The sequence below is a fragment of the Hemicordylus capensis genome, chromosome 4 (assembly GCF_027244095.1).
Source record: "Hemicordylus capensis ecotype Gifberg chromosome 4, rHemCap1.1.pri, whole genome shotgun sequence".
NCBI lineage: Eukaryota > Metazoa > Chordata > Lepidosauria > Squamata > Cordylidae > Hemicordylus > Hemicordylus capensis.
This window is the reverse complement of record NC_069660.1, coordinates 238876467-238894308: the sequence shown is the minus strand read 5'-3', so window position 1 is coordinate 238894308 and position 17842 is coordinate 238876467. Positions and strand designations below refer to the sequence as shown.

Genomic DNA, 17842 nt, shown 5'->3' with positions numbered 1-17842 from the left:
CCAGGCCACCTTCACTCTCAGATTCTCCTCCAAAAAGGTTGTGCTAATGACAGTTTCTCTAAGATTGGAAGTGTGTGGGATATGAGAACTAAACATATATCTGACTCACTATTGTATTTTCAGATTCAATATATATAGAAAACTAGTGTTATCTTCACACGCAATTTATATTGTAATTGATATTGCAAAGAAAGGATGCTTTGGCTGTACACATGTTCCACTACCTGGCTACACTATGATACTGTGACGTCAAGGATTATGAAAGAGAAGGAGACAGTCAGATATGCTAATATGCATGGAGACATAGCTTCAAAGCTCCTTTCTAGTCAGACTGAAATTGATTCACTAACTCCTACTAAATTTTATTTCAAGTTCAGTGGAATATTTACATATAAATTGACTGCACTAGTCATCTTGTCTTGTGTTTAATCTTTCTTTGACATAGTGATTTTAAATAGATATCAGCTTCACTACACCTTTGTTAGGACTCAAATTTATGTAGTACCAGTTTTATTCTACCTTTTTTCTTGTTATATCTAGAAAAAGAATGAGAAAATTCCATCTTCTCTTAATATTTCTTTTTAATGTTTCTGTATTTAGCAAACTTAAATTAATCTGAGAAGCAAATTAGAGATGAAACAACTTCCATTTGGTTCAATAACCACTGAGATTTTTAAATAGTGTGTTTATTCTTACTTCCCTCCTATGTTTACTGTTAATAGTATTATGTCAACACTTTACTTATAACATAGAATACCTTTTGTTTGTATCAGAGCAAGGACAAGATTGCCTCCTACAGCAAAACTGCAAAAGTGGATAGGAGTGATGTGGGAAAGGAGATGAAAGAAAAGTCTTCCATGAAACGTAAACTTCAGTTTAACGTTAGTCCATCCAGAAATGAAGATCGAAATTCAGACACAGGTAGAGCTCTTTTTTATTTCACTTTATTTTCCTCTTAACTTATGCTAGTGACATATTTGTTACACTGATTGCCACAAAAAATACAAGTAATAATAGTGAAGCATTTTCTTGTATCTCATTTGTTAACATTAGTCCAGCAAACTGATGGATTTAAATCATCAAGAGATCTACTAAGATGTTTCATGCTGCACAGATCTCTTCAAAGCATAGTCCTGTGCATGTTTACTCAGCAGAGAGTCCTATTGTGTTCAGTGGTGCTTACTTTGTAGTAATCATGTTTAAGAATTTAACGTGAGCTAGTCCTCTAATGAGATCTGTTTAAAGATCAGTTCGTCTCAATTTGATGCCTTGCAACATTGTCCTGTTTGGGAACGCATGTTGTTGCTTTTAATTTTAGCTTTTTACTTGATCATAATCATTACCATCTATGATTCGTTTTGAGTAGTCTAGGAAAGTGAACCAAATGATTGAAGCCTATGGACAGATAGCTTGACACAAACTAACATACTACTATGTGAGAACTCTGGACACTCAAATTTAAGTACTCTTAAAAACTGATTTCCTCAAATTGCCTCTTGAGGGGATGGTTTTTAGCAGGAATATTGTGTGCCAAGAAAGAGTGGAGCCCTCACTCCTCATGTCCTGTTCTTCTAAGTGTGTGTGTGTGTGTGTGTGTGTGTGTGTGTGTGTGTGTGTGTAAATTGCTCTTGACTGATGAGCATGATCTGTGTTTGCTGGGTCTGGGTGAACAACATGTTCCAGCATCTTGTAGGATTTGCAAATCCTTTTCGAAGCAAACTTTAAATAATTGGTCATTGTGCCTCAGGACAGCGTTATACGGAGATGTACTGCATCCACCGAGGCCGGAGTCGACACCAATCTCTGGATCAACACCAAGGTCAACATCTGCAGTTTCGGTGTTGGAATCAGGGTCTGTGGATGCACAGTCACTAATCTTGAGGAGATTATCTTCAAGAGACCCAAATTCTGCCGATATTGGGAATAAGAAGCGTAAGTGACATTATGCTTCGTCTGACAATGAATCACCACCTCCAAAAAAGTACAAGTTGAAGACACCTGTCCATCGAGATCAAGGACTCCTTCACTGTCGATGGTCCAGTATCGAGCGCCTTTACCGTCAGTGGGCTCTTTGATACCGACACCCACTGACTCTCGAGTGTCCACCAAGTCTTTCATCGTACCATCAATATCAACATGTCCATCCACATCGACGTTGGCAACAATTTTTCTGTCGACGTTGATACCAGCATCAACTTTTCCAATGGCACTGATGTCGGATGGGATACCAACCGCCTTGGTATTGAAGGTCAATATTGAGTTCAGCATCCTTCATCGCACTATACCAGGTTCTCCACTGGCGACTGTAGCTTCACAAATGTACAAATCATTGGCTCTGTCTCCGGCTAGAACACTGGTGAAATCTCCATTATTACTGTTTGATACCAATGATGATGCCCTTCTGGATCAGGGGACTGTGAAATCTCTATTCAACATTTTGGATTCCTCCACAAGCACCCCTTTTGATCCACATTTCAGGGTTTTCTAAGTGGAGGCTTAGATGTGGAGGCTGATGGAGAGGAGGACCTGCCTCTGAGAAACCCCATCAGTGTCCCCTTTCAGAACAGCTACAACTAGATGTCCATCTTTCCAACCGGTGCAAACGACAAGCATAGTACCATCTGCTGCTGGTACCTCAATGTGGAGACTAATGTCTACGTTTGTCCCTTCCCAACAATAAGTATCTCAAAAAGATCCTCTACATTAATGTGGCTTTCAACACAATTTGTCACTGGACGCACAGTTGGATTGGGCAGAGTTCAAATTGTGGAAGACACAAGGACATGTACCGTGACAACCAAGGACAAGGACATGCTGCAAGGACATGTACCGCGACAACCATCAAGGGTTGTTCAACAGAAGATGCTTCCAGCTCAACCCCCTGTGCCTCCAGTGGCTGTTGCTGGTATCTGCCTTATGTTTCTTTTTAGATTGTGAGCCTTTTGGAGACAGGGGACCATTTTATTTATGTATTTTTCTTTATAAACCGCTTTGTGAACTTTGATTGAAGAGCGGTATATAAATATTCATTGTTGTTGTAGCAAATCAGTACGTAGATACGTGCAAATTCCGTATGACAACGTTGCAGGGAATTCTTCTGCACCTTGCCAAGGAGGAGTGGCTTGCTACGTTAGACCTCAAAGATGTGTATTTTCATATTGAAATTCAACACAACCCCTAGAAGTTCTTGAGATTTGCAATAGGAGACACAGCATTCCAGTACAGAGTCCTGCCCTTCAGCTTATGAACAGCACTAAGGGTGTTCACAAAGTGTATGTTGGCGATCATAGCATATCTGCGAACACGGGATCATTGTGTTTCTGTAACTGGATTACTGGCTTCTGGTACACCGCGACGTCGGAGTTGGAGTCACAAATCTTGTAGCTATTGAAAGATTTGGGAGTCCACGTCATTTGGGCCAAATCGAAACTACAGCCGGCCAGGTTGGTAGACTATATAGGGGCCGTCTTAGATGCTCAAATGAAGAGAGTGTATTTGCCTCTGGACAGATACCAACAAATCTACGCACTTGTAAGCCTATTCGAGGATCAGCCCCAACAATGGGCTGATCAATTCCAAAGACTGCTCGGCTTGATGGCCTTGTGCAAGGCAATGGTCCTCTACACTCGGCTACGAATGCGTCAACTGCAATTGTGGTACCTGCGATTGTTCCACCCAAACATCGACAGTCAAAGGATGCTACTGGACATTCCCCCACCAGTTCTAAAATTTCTAAGATGGTGGAAGATGAGGGAGAATCTTCTAAATGGAGTGACTTTTGATCCTCCAACCCCGATACAGTGGGTCATGATGGATGCCTCTCTGTTGGGGTGGGGGGCTCATTGTGGAACCCATCAAGTTCAAGGGATGTGGATGTGGACTTAAATGCACATCAGTTTCCTAGAATTGATGGCAGCTTACCTGGCACTGAAGTCTTTTGCACCTTGGATTCAAAACACGATCATGCAGTTACAGATGGACAATACCAAGGTGATTGCCTATGTAAACCGACAGGGCAGCACGGTTTCAAGCTCTTTGTGCTCTGAGCACACAACTGTGGAATTGGTGCATATCCAAAAATGTTTACCTCATTGCCATCCATATCAAGGGAATGGAGAATATCTTGGCAGATGACCTGAGCAGGATGTTCAAGAACCAATAGCATCACGAATGGGAATTGAAGCAAATATGTCTAGATTGTTTGACTGACCGGTGGGTGTTCCTCAGGTGGATATGTTTGCTTTGGCCACAAACAAGAAATTTCAGCAGTTCAGTTCCAGAGCATACATTGGGCAAAGGTCCCTGGGGGATGCTTTTCAGCACCACTGGGGCAGAGGCCTGCTGTTTATGTTCCCTCCTCAACCTCTGGTCAACAGGGTGGTAGGCAAGCTGATACAGGACACTGTGAAAGCCATTTTAGTACCACCATGGTGGCTGTGCCATCCGTGGTTTGTGTCGCTACTCAGACTGACAGGGAACAACTGTTATCATCTTCCATTGGACCCCGACTTACTGACAAGAGACAGAGGAAAAATATTACATCCAGTCCTCCGGACATTGCACCTAACGGTGTGGAAGGTCAGCTATTGAAAAATATCCTGCTGAACAGTCATTGAGCCTCAACAAGGAAGAGTTAACGCTAGTAAGTGGAAGCGGTTTGCAGTTTATGTGGGAGCACATGAGTTCGATCCGCTCAAGGCCTCTACAAATCAGGTGTTGTACTTACCCAGCCTGAACGAAGCAGGTTTGGCAAAAGTGAGAGCCAGAGTGGTGTAGTGGTTAGAGTGCTGGACTAGGACTGGGGAGACCCGAGTTCAAATCCCCATTCAGCCATGATACTAGCTGGTTGACTCTGGGCCAGTCACTTCTCTCTCAGCCTAACCTACTTCACAGGGTTGTTGTGAGGAGAAACTTAAGTATGTAGTACACCGCTCTGGGCTCCTTGGAGGAAGAGCAGGACATAAAATGTTAATAATAATAATAATAATAATAATATGTGCTGCATTAATAATGAACAGATGGAAAATAACAAAAACAGAAGGAATAGAACTGCCCAATGGAAGCAACATCAAGAACCTGGAAGAGAATTGTAAGGGTTTGAACTTATGTTTTGAATTATTATCATAGCAAGGGTAAATTTTATAGTTGTTGATTCACGAAGAAATGTGAGCGGGAAGTCCACCTTTTATGTGTGTATTTTTAATGAATGATAATATTGCTATTGTTAAAATCAATAAAAATTGAATTTGAAAAAAAAAAAAAAGAACCTGGAAGAGAAAGAACATTACAAATATTTGGGCATTCTCCAGGCTGATAACATTGCACACACTGAAGTTAAAAGGAAAATTGGAAGTGAATACATAAGGAGAGTTAGAAAAATCCTAAAGTCCAAACTCAATGGCGGGAACACCATACACGCCATAAACACCTGGGCTATACCTGTTATCAGATACACTGCAGGAATAATAGACTGGACCCAGGCAGAGCTAGAGACGCTAGATCGTAAGACCAGGAAAATCATGACCATCAATCATGCTCTGCACCCCCGCAGTGATGTAGATAGGCTATACCTCCCTCGCAGCTCAGGTGGAAGAGGAATGCTGCAAGTCCATCAAACAGTAGAGGAGGAGAAAAGAGGCCTTGAAGAATATATAAAGGACAGTGAAGAAGATGCACTTAAAATGGTCAATAATGAGAAACTATTCAACACCAATGAAACAAAGCAGGCCTACAAGAAAGAACAAGTCAAGAACCAAGCAGAAAATTGGAAAAAGAAGCCACTTCATGGTCAATATTTGCACAATAGAAGTGGAAAATCAGACATCGCCAAGACCTGGCAGTGGCTTAAGAATGGCAACTTGAAGAAAGAAACTGAGGGTTTAATACTGGCTGTACAAGAACAGGCACTAAGAACAAATGCAATAAGAGCAAAAGTAGAAAAGTCAACCACAAACAGCAAGTGTCGCCTTTGTAAAGAAGCAGATGAAACAGTGGACCACCTAATCAGCTGTTGTAAAAAGATCACACAGACTGACTACAAACAAAGGCATGACAAGGTAGCAGGGATGATATACTGGAACATCTGCAAAAAATACAAGCTACCTGTAGCCAAAGATTGGTGGGACCATAAAATTGAAAAAGTGGTAGAAAATGAAGATGCAAAAATATTATGGGACTTCCGACTACAAACAGACAAACATCTGCCACACAATACACCAGATATAACTGTAGTCGAGAAGAAAGAAAAACAAGTTAAAATAATCAACATAGCAATACCAGGGGATAGCAGAATAGAAGAAAAAGAAATAGAAAAAAAATCACAAAATGCAAAGATCTACAAATTGAAATTGAAAGGCTGTGGCAGAAAAAGACCAAAATAATCCCAGTGGTAATTGGCACCCTAGGTGCAATTCCAAAACAACTTGAGGAGCACCTCAACACCATAGGGGCCACAGAAATCACCATCAGCCAATTACAAAAATCAACTTTACTGGGAACAGCCTATATTCTGTGACGATATCTATAATAACAGCAACAACATTGTTCAGCCATCCCAGGTCCTTGGGAAGGATTCGATGACTGGATTAAAAAAACCCAGTCAATAACACTTGTCTGATTGTGTAAATTAATAATAATAATTAATAATAGTATGAGTCATTGCGAATGCACCTTGCTGCTATTTTGGTGAAACATAAAGGGTGGCAAGGACATTTTGCCTTTTCACATCCACTCTGCAAGAAGTTTTTGCGGGGTGTTAATAATCTTTATCCTCTAGTATGGCACCCGGCTGAACAATGGAGCCTATTTCTGGTGTTGGCCTCACTACTGGAAGCTCCTTTTGAACCACTTCGTGAAGCGAGCTTACGTTATTTGACGTTCAAGACTCCCTTTCTAATTGCTATCACTACTGCCCGTCTCATGAGTGAACTAGCTGCTTTATGGGTGGACGCACCATATACACAGTTTTATCCTAACAAAGTGGTTATACGTACTGATCCTGCATTCTTACCTAAGGTAGTAACTGAGTTCCCCTTGAATCAGAGCATCGTGCTTCCATCCTTCTTTCAAGATCCTGAAACTCGATTGGAAAAAGCATTGCACTCTCTGGATGTCAGAAGATGCCTTCTGTATTATCTGAGAGGAACAGAAAGTATAAGATGAACTAAGATGCTTTTCGTGGTGTGCAAAGGGGAAAGTAAGGGCATGTCTGTGTTGAGACAAAGGCTATTGCATTGGTTGGTGGAACTCATTTTCTTAACTTACAAGTTACAGAATCAACAATCTCCCAAACTAATAAAAGCATACTCCATGAGAGTGTACACCACTTCCACTGCACACTTGTACAGTCTTCATTTCATGGACATATGTGTGGCTGCTACATGGTCTACACATTTACTTTTCATAAAGCACTATGCCATAGACTTGCACATGGCTGCAGAAGCCAAATTTGGAAGAGAGGTACTCAAAAGAGTTCTGGAATAGTGGGTGGAACAGCTGCACCCTCTGTTGGGGGGGGGGGAGTTGATTAATCACCCATTTTTCATGATGACAACGGATCATTTCCAGATCTAGAGGTGATCCGTTGTCAGTCACAAGACCAACTCGTACCTCCCCCCTGCTGCATTTTAAAAGACAAGGCTGACTTACCTATTTGGTCACTTCATTGGACAAGTTGAGTATCGTCTGGAGATCAGGTGGATCTGCAAGAAACTGAATCAAAATGGCGCCCAACTGCCGGGAAAAGGAAAGCATGGAGCACATGCACAGCAGGGAGGGGTGTCAGAGATGAGCTAATTAATCCATCTGGAAGGTCCCTGCACAGGTGCAGTAGCCCCATTTCTCATGACTGACAACGGATTATCTCCAGATCATAAGTTACAGGTAAGCAGATCATAAGTTACAGGTTTTCCTGCCCTTTACCCAGTTACCATCCACACATGTACTTGTCCCCTTATCCCATGATTGCTAAGTTTTTTCAAGTGTCTTTCATGAGGAACTTTGTCAAAAGCTTTTTGGAAGTCCAGGTATACTGTGTCAACCGGAACACCTTTATCCACACATCTGTTGACACTCTCAAAGAACTCCAAAAGGTTCATGAGGCAAGATTTATCTTTGCAAGATGGCTTGCTGGTTCTCTCCCAGCAGGGCCTCTTCTTCTATGTGCTTTCAATTTTATCCTTGAGAATGCTTTCCATCAGTTTGTGTGGAACAGACGTTAAGCTAACCAGCCTGTAATTTCCCGGATCACCCCTTTTTGAAAATCGGTGTTACATTGTCTGCTTTCCAGTCTTCCGGTGCAGAGCCTGATTGTAGGTATAAGTTAAATATTTTAGCAAGGAGGTCAGCAATTTCACATTTGAGTTCCTTAAGGACTTTTGGATGGATGCCATCTGGCTCTGGCAATTTTTTGTTTTTGTTTTTTTTCCCCAGACAGTTGAGAACGTTATCTCTTGTCACCTCTATCTGACTCAGTTCTTTAGCCTTCGTCCCTGAGAAAAACCCAGTTCAGGAACAGGTATATACTCAGTATCCTCTGCCATGAAGACAGATGTGAAGAACTCTACAACCTTCATATTCTCCTTAATAATATTCTCTACAGCCTTCATATTCTCCTTAATAATCCCTTTTCATTCCCTCATTGTCCAACCACCTCCTTGGCAGGTTTCCTGCTTCTGATGTATTTTAAAAAGTTTTTGTTATTCCCCTTGATAAAATTAATGTGTGAATATTAATATGTGAATATTAATTAAAAATAATATGTTAATAAAATTAAATGTTTTGTTGAAACTATCCTTTTTAACTAGTTTCATTAATAGTTGTGTTACAAGGGGGTATTTTTCCCTCTGGGATCAGAAGCTGGCAGGGTTGTTTGAGGCAATTACAGACACAGCAAAGTCCAATTAGCAAAATTTTATTAAGGAAAATTGAAAACAAGAGGTAAATGGGCATTCCCATGTAACAGGTGTGCATGCGAGTCAATCCGTGTATCAAAACATTGATTTTCTACAGTCTAACACTTTTCACTAATAAAAACTTTAACCACTAATGAAAAACCTTAACCACTAACAAAATAAAGCAGTTTAATGCATTTGACTACACATGGGATTCTCTGGTCTTTTCTTAGGCTAGCAGACCTGGGCCAAGCAGTTCAGGAAGTCCCAACACACTGATCTCGTGTCAGTTTGCTGGCCAGGGGGTTAGGCTTCTCGTGAGAGGACCGGACAAAACAGAAGCACCATGTTTCTGCTGTCCGTTTGACTGCAGTCTCATGAAGTAGACCTTCCAACTATAGGGGGACCTGCTGATGTAGGGCTCATGCTCCATACCTTCCCCTTTCCACTCAACCCTTCCAGACTTCCAAATGTTCCAGGCCACTTCAAATATCCAAGCAACTTCAGGCAGGCAGATTAGGAAAGACCAGAGATTAATCCTACATTTATGGCTAATCGGGCCCAACTGGGCCCGACGTTGCGGCTGATGCAAATTCACCACCGTGGCAAACTCTGGGGCAGGACACCTGTGAACTTGAGCAGACCCTGGCTAGCCAGGTGACTGTGAACTCCAAAACTGAGCATGGGGATATGTTGTTTCAGGGAGACTAGAATCTCAGACAAGGGGCTCATATTCTCAGCTCGTGGCAGTCACTGGGACCAAGAGAGATGTCATGGAGGGAGCCTTCCCTGCAATTTGGATGGAACTTTCAACCAGGCTGGGTGGTAAAAGCCCTTTAGCCCACAAGTGTATCTCTGTGGCCAGGCACTCGCATGAGAGTGTGGTTCTCTCTGAAGCATGATCTGTCTTCATTGCATAAGAGGAATCTCTTTGCAATTGGATCCTGCTCTAGATGGAGAGTTCTGCTCATGAGGTTTGGCCAAGACTGAGCATGCTTTCACCCCAAGGGAAGGGGCTGCCCCCTCCTTCCCCTGCCAATTGGTACAAAAAATAGAACCGAATTGCCAAGAGAGAAAAAACACAAAGGGGCAATTCCTAAATAATCCTAACCTATTCCTAGCAATCTATTTATGTCCATCCATCCATAACCACTCATACACAGGATAGAGAATGGGTTCTAGGAGGAGGAAAATAAACATCCCCGGAGACATGGGAAGTACAGGATGATGCATCTCCTGACATAACTGCTGCAGAGTTGAGCTAGCTTGGGATCCTGGACTTGGGGGCTGGGACCGGAGGGAGGAGAGTGAAACATCTAGTGCAGCCTCCTTAAATAGGGTTGGAACTATGCAGTTGAAAAATTCCTGGGGTCCTAGGTCCTCTCAGGATGAGGTCGAGAGATAGTTGGGATAAGCAATATGTTAATTGTATCAATCTTTTGCCAGACAGGTTATGAGCTTTTCCTGTCTAGACAATCACGTAGGTGGATTGTGAAGGTGATCTCCTGTTTTGTTTAGGGACTAAATGATCCTACAGGATCTAATTGGTGAATGTACTTCCAAGGGATATAGAAAGGAATGCAATTGATCATATTTAGTAAACTGAGATAGGCAAAGGGGCTTCTGATTCATCAGTCTCAGGAAGGCCAAAAGAATTTTGGCCCAAAATGTCTCCCTGGGGCATCAATATTCTTGGGCTCCTGGAAACCCACCCTTGGGCTCTTTGAAACCCCTTGGGCTCTGCAAATACAAGAGACCTGTTTCCAGGATTCTTCTGACCCTTCCTTTGGTTAGCATGTACATACCTCTTTCCTGGACTTCAAAATACAGGTCGTCCATGCCACTGTTAATATTCATTGCCTGTAACTGTGTTAGATAATAATACATAGAACTGAATGCTCCATTAATTAATACTTACATCTATTAAACTAATTGTACTGCATGTCCCTTCAGACTTGCAAAAAAGCTTGTTTAAGCTGGTTTGGCATGATTTGTGATTTTATTAAGCACATATTATTTTGGTTTTTAAATGCTTTGTAAACTATTGAGAGCCCTGTGATTTGTGTTGGAATGCCAACAGAGCTGCACTGGATCCTTTGCTAGTATCCTAAGGAAATAATTTTAAAGTGCTCTGCCTCATCAAATATGTCCCAGAGTATTTGTGGGGAAGGTGAGTGGTAGATAAATTACACAGACATAAATAGATAGATAAATTTGTTTTTATTATAGTGGCATAAATCCTCTCAGCATTCTGCTATTATGAATGTAAAAATTAAATAGACTGGGTATAAAAAGTAACCTATTTTCTTTTTGAAAACCAAAGTTATATATTGAAGTTCTGATCTGGAAACCTATGGTCATGGGATATTTCCCTTAAATATGAGAAAAAAATTGTCATTGAGGCAGTTAACAGTATACAAATATTCTTAATAATATTTCTTAAAGCACTATATAAATAAATATAGAGTGGTTAATATAAGCAAAATATAAATATTCTCAATAATAATAATAATAAATAATAGTCATAGTAGTTCCCATGTATGTGTAGTTCTCTGCCTCTCATAGCTGAAAGTGGGAAACCCAAGCAGGGTGGCTGTTTGTGGTTGTTCAAAGCATTGCACTTATATTACGTTTGTGTTCCATCCTTCCGTATAGTAAGCTACACGAACAGATTTTATATGAGATTTTATATGAGATAGTAAGCTACACGAACAGATTTTATATGAGATTTTTTAAAAAGACTGAGAGATGGTATCTGTCCCACTCAGCATTGGTTGTATTTATAGCCTGCCTTTCTTCCATTGTGGAACTCAAGTGGCATACACAGACCCAGACCTAATCAGCTTCAGCAAGGTGACTGCATCATGTTTTGCCCCAGGATAATTATGCCCCATGATTGAATGAGAATGATCCCAGGCCTGTTCAGTCCATATCCTCATCCAGTACACCAGACTGACTCTTAGTATAGAGATAATGCTCTGGAACAGAGCTTTGAACTGCAATCTAGTTCAGTAAAACCTTGAAGCATTTTGATGATGTAGATAAGAAAAGTTTTAGTGCTGATCATTTGAGGCAGTGTACATCAGGATATTGCATTCTGATGCTCTGCTGCAAATTATTTCAGGTTTGTATGTGTCCCTTGTCTTTTTGTACTTCTTTGTGGGTTCAAGTTTTAAATTAAAAGCATGCTAGATAATTGTAAATACAGTTGTGCATCTCTATTTGGCTATACTACTATGGGCTATTGACAGAGGGAGTGTGAGTCCGCTGATCCTCTTGGGTCTCTCCATGGCTTTTGATACCATTGACCCTGGTATCCTTCTGGATCACCTGAGAGGGTTGGGATTGGGTGACCCTGTTTTACAGTGGTTCTGCTCCTACCTCTCTAGTAGATTCCAGATGGTGTCGCTTGGAGACTGTTGCTCTGCAAAGCGAGACCTGAAATATGGAGTTCCACAAGACTAATGTTTCCAATGCTCTTTTAACATCTACATGAAACTGCTGGGAGAAACCATCAGGAGGTTTGGTGCTGGGTGTTATCAATATGCTGATGACACCCAGATTTACTTTTCCATGTCAACCTCATCAGTGCACCTGGCCCCAAAGCTTTCCCTGGTTTCTCTGGTTGAGACGGTGGCCAGGAGCACTTTTTATCAGCTTCGGATGATACATCAGCTACGTCCATTTCTAGAGGTGAATGACCTTAAAACAATGGTACATATGCTGGTAAACTCCAGACTTGACTACTGTAATGTGCTCTGTATGGAGCTGCCTTTGTACGTAGTCCGGAAACTACAATTGGTACAGAATGCAGCAGCCAGATTGGTCTCTGGGACAACACAAAGGGACCATATAACACCAGATCTGGGTCGAGATCCGTAGATATCCATAAGAAGTGGGTACTGCGCCTGCTCAGGGACCATGCGGTAGCTATGCCGAAGCTTGTTGAGGCATCCTGGCCACGCCCCACGCTCTGCGCGTGCTATTTAAGGGCAGCCAGGACGCACGTTCCTCAGTTCTTTTCCGACCGCCGTTGCGTTAAGACCTCGGTCTGCCGCTAGTCGGGAAGTTCCTCGCCTCTTTTCTTCAAGGGTTTGTGATTCTATGGACTGCTCTTTTTCTCCCTTTTTGACCCGGACTGGCTGACGAACTCTCTCCCTCATTTTGATCTTGGGCTGGCTGACGAATTCTCTCCCTCTCCCCGAACTCGGACTGGCTGACAGAATCTTCTGGCTCTCTGACCTACGGACTGATTGACGATCCTTCGACAGCACGATGGCTGAGGAGAAAAAATCCTTTAAGAGGTGTGAGCGCTGTAGAGCAAAACTCCCCTCTAAGGACTTGCATGACTTATGCCTCATCTGCCTAGGCGAGCAGCATAACGTCACCACTTGCAAAATCTGCCTATCCTTCTCGAAGCAAACCAGGAAAAACCGCATGCTTCGATTGCGGGCGGCCATCTATGACGACATGCTAAGTCCTTCGACGCCGGGGACGCCTTGCCCTTCGACATCGGGTAAGCGAACTCCCCTGAAATCCTCCTTGGCCCCACCATTGACATCGACATCGACTTCACAAAAGCAGAAGTCGCACGTTCGATCTTCGACTCCGAGCCCTGGCCGCTCTTCGAGGTCCACAGCCAGTAAGACTGACAAACGGACCTCGACACCGCCCTCGGTATAGAAAATGAGGACTCCAGACTAGCGGCAGACCGAGGTCTTAACGCAACGGCGGTCGTCCAAAGAACTGAGGAACGTGCGTCCTGGCTGCCCTTAAATAGCACGCGCAGAGTGTGGGGCGTGGCCAGGACGCCTCGACAAGCTTCAGCATAGCTACCGCATGGTCCCTGCGCAGGTGCAGTACCCACTTCTTATGGATCTCGACGGATCTCTACCAGATCATAAGTTACAGGTGAGCAACCTGTTTTTTTGAAAGAACTGCACTGGTTGCCGATATTTGTATTGATTGATTTGATTTGATTTGATTTGATTTGATTTATATACCGCCCTTCCAAAATGGCTCAGGGCAGTTTCCAGGTGAAATACAAAGTGCTGGTTATTACCTATAAAGCCCTTAATAGCAATAGCACTTACATTTATACTAGCTGACCCGTGCGGCCGCTGCCGCCCTGCAGGGGCCAAGTGCGGCCGCCGCCGCCTCGCCTCCGCGGCCGGGCCCGGCCAGTCCCGCCGCCTCGCTTCCGCGGCCGGGCCCGGCCAGGCTACCTCTCTCTCTCCTCCCGCCCCCGTCTCCGGCGGGGCAGAGTGTGGCCGCCACCGCCAGCGGGCCTGGCCGGCCCCAGAGTGCCACCGCCGATGCTGCGGCCGGCCCCAGAGTGCCGCCTTGCCTCCGCGGCCGGGCCCAGCCCGGCCAATTCCGCCGCCTCGCCTCTGCGGCCCGGCCAGTCCCGCCGCCTCGCTTCCGCGGCCGGGCCCAGCCCCGCCGCCTTGCCGGGCCCGCCGCTCGCTGGGCCCCGCCACCACGGCCTGGCCCGCCGCCATCGCTCTGGGCCCGCCGCCTCGCCCCGTCTCACGGCCGGGGCCGCCGCCACCTTGCTGGGCCCACCGCCTCGCTGGGCTCCACCGCCGCGGCCCTGGGCCCGCCGCCTTGCCTCCGCAGCCGCCCAGCAAGCGAATTCTCCTGGGTGTGCTGCCAGCCAATCAGGCGCCCCCTGCAGCCCAGCCAATCAGCTGGGCTGCCGGGACGCATTTCTCCTGGGCACACCCAGGAGAATTATATATATAGATATACCGCTCTATAGCCAGAGCTCTCTAAGCGGTTTACAATGATTTAGCATATTGCCCCCAACATTCTGGGTACTCATTTTACCGACCTCGGAAGGATGGAAGGCTGAGTCAACCTTGAGCCCCTGGTCAGGATCGAACTTGTAACCTTCTGGTTACAGGGCGGCAGTTTTACCACTGCGCCACCAGGGGCTCATTAATGACTTGGGACCAGGCTGTTTAAGAGAGCGCCTCCTCTCTCATGAACCCACCCGTCTTTTACCATCTTCTAGAGAGGTCTGGTTGCAGTTGCCACCAGCTCATCTGGTAGCGACTCGGGACTGGGCTTTCTCTGTGGCTGCCCCAGGGCTTTGGAATATGCTCCCTGCTGAACTAAGAACATCTCCTTCTCTATTTGTTTTCAGGAAGACCCTCAAGACTTTCCTGTTTTCACAAGCTTTTAATTAGAATTTTAATAATTTGTTTTATATTGTTTTTATTGTGTTTTGTGTATTTTAACATGTGGTTTTAATGTTGGGAGATGTACATATCAGGCGGTATAAAAATATGATAAATAATAATATTTCACCTACAGTTTTAATGAGTGGTGTTTAAAAAGTGTTGATGGGTAATCTTGATGTCCTGGTGGAATTATGCAAAACCTAGAGTTGTGCACGTTTGGAAAAAGCCCTCTGCTCCACTCCAAATTAGCAGAAAGGCTATAGTAGACATGTGAAAAAATCATCTGAAAATAATGTTTAGGGGGGAAAGCTCTTGAAATGAAGCAAAAGTGATGGGACAGTGACTGGAATGATGAACATCACTAAGGGTTTGTCTAGACATAAACAAGAAAAGGGCAGTGTCCGTTAACAAAATTCTGGCATTCATGCAAAGCAAATTCCTAAGCAGAAGATATTGCACAATGAAATGTATTCTGCTGAAGTCATCTTCTGTATTTCCATGTGAAATCCGCTGATCGAAGTAAACACTTAGTCAGTACTTTAAGTGCTAGGCTACTTAACAATAGTAGGAATTCTGTTCTATGATTTCAGCAGACATTGCTTTAAAAGTACTGGCACTATAAAGCTAGCATGCAGATGTCATGAAATAACCAATAAGGTCTCTCAAGGGGTGTGTTTCTCTTATTTGCCACACATCTTTCCTCTTGCTCTCCTCCACCCCTTTTCTCCATGTGTTCTTCATTCTGTAGATTCAGACCCAGGACATACAAATGAAAACTGGGGGGAGAGATTAATGCCTACTTACAGGACATATTCAGGTAAATGGATTATCAGGCATACTTACTATGGTTACGTGTTTTCTCTGTTAGCATCATTGTAGCTATTTTCATTTGCTGTTGTTTTTTTATGATGGTATCCTTGCCTGCAAACAGTTTCCATGTTAGTGTAAATATAATGTGCGTGACTTTAAATCAAGGGACCCACAGTGCCCTACAAATTAAGCATGTACAGGAATATGCTTCCTTACAAATGAAAGGTATTCACATCTGTAGCGGAAGGTAACAATTACCTTGTGGTTACTGGAAGCTTATTTAGGATGTGGATTGTGTCATACTGAATACAATTGTAACATTTTTTATGCTATAGAAAGGTACTACAGAGCAAAATATAATAAATTCATTTGCTACATTTATATACTGCTTAATAAGTCCTAAGATTATTTTCAAAGTATTTCGAACTCTTCCAGTATCATGTTGGATATATTTCAGTAAGCATAACCTAGGTGATGCAAGTGTTGGAAAACCATTTGAAGTGAGTTAAATGTATAATGTAAATATTTTAAGACAGTTAATAGCTTGAGTTTAACAAATCATGCCAAACAAGCTTCAACATTTTCTCTTCCTAGAAGTACTAAAGCAGTGCAGGAATGGCATTCAGTAGTCTAAGCATAAAAAATCCACTTTTCCCCCATAGTTGATCTGAAAATAAAATAGTTTATGATACGAGAGTAGAAGCTTAGAACTGTGATGGGATATTCAGGGAGATCATAGGAACAAAGAAAGCTGCTTATATCAAGTCCATCTTGATACCAAGATGCTGCTTATATCAAGTCCATTGGTCCATCTAACTTAGTATTGTCTGCATAGACTGGCAGCAGCTTCTCCAAGTTTGCACGCAGGAGGCTCTCTCAGGCCTGTTGGGCGATGCCAAGGAGGGAACTTGGAACTTTCTGAATGTAAGCATGCAGGTGCTCGTCCCAGAGCGGCCCTATCCCCTAAAGGGAATATCTTAAAGGTTTCACACATGTAGTCTCCCATACAGATGCGAATCAGGGCAGACCCTGCTTAGCAGAGGACAATTAATGCTTGTTATAGGTTGCCGGTTCGAATCCCACTGGCACTAAATCGGGCAGCAGCGATATAGGAAGATGCTGAAAGGCGTCATCTCCTACTGTGCTGGAGGAGGCAATGGTAAACCCCTCCTGCATTCGACCAAAGAAAACCACGGTGCTCTGTGGGCGCCAGGAGTCGAAATCAACTTGATGGCACACTTTACTTTACCACAAGACCAGCTCCTGTTGATAAAAATAATCAAACAAGAAAGAGCAGAAATAAGAGAATTGCTTTTTCTAAATGCAAGTTGAAATTAATTTAAAGTGTGCCGTCGAGTCAATTTCGACTCCTGGCGCCCACAGAGCCCTGTGGTTTTCTTTGATAGAATACAGGAGGGGTTTACCATTGCCTCCTCCCGCACAGTATGAGATGATGCTTTTCAGCATCTTCCTATATCACTGCTGCCCGATATAGTAGCAGCGGGGATTCGAACCAGCAACCTCCTGCTTGTTAGTCAAGCATTTCCCTGCTGCCCCACTTAAGGTGGCTGAAGATTGAGATGGAGTGCTAATCGCAGCAAAATATTTTTCAGATAGCGAATATCCAGACAATTATGAGTGGTCCACATGTTCCACAGTGTTAGAAGGTCAGAGCAGGAGCTGTGCCCTTACAAGATGCTGTTTCAGACAGAGCTCAGCCAAAGCATTGCAGAGCAGCCAAACATGCACAGAGGAGGAGGGGAGCAACTTTTGCATATTTCACCTCCCTCTAAAATTGCTATCACACAGATCAGCTCCCAGCAGTTAAGCCCTGGTCGAACCCTGGTTAAGCCCTGGTCGAAGCCCTGGTTAAGCTTCGAAGCAGCCTCTTGCAAAGACACAGCTCCTGCTCTGCCCTTCAATTGCTGCAGAGCATATTAGTTTTATGCTATTATC

At 43.5% G+C, this 17842-nt stretch overlaps 1 protein-coding gene across 7 annotated transcripts in view; it reads left to right on the top strand.

Annotated features, from left to right (window-relative positions):
- Nucleotides 1-17842, top strand: part of ANKRD12 (ankyrin repeat domain 12) — a 125510-nt gene that overhangs the window by 63200 nt on the left and 44468 nt on the right. For 6 of the 7 annotated variants that reach the window (XM_053244094.1, XM_053244090.1, XM_053244093.1 and 3 more), the window contains 2 exons: nucleotides 774-921; nucleotides 15825-15893. In XM_053244094.1, coding sequence (XP_053100069.1) covers nucleotides 840-921; nucleotides 15825-15893 — 151 coding nt within the window. In that variant the 5' untranslated portion in view covers nucleotides 774-839. The remainder of the gene's footprint in view (nucleotides 1-773; nucleotides 922-15824; nucleotides 15894-17842) is intronic. The other variant, XM_053244092.1, reaches the window with a different exon arrangement.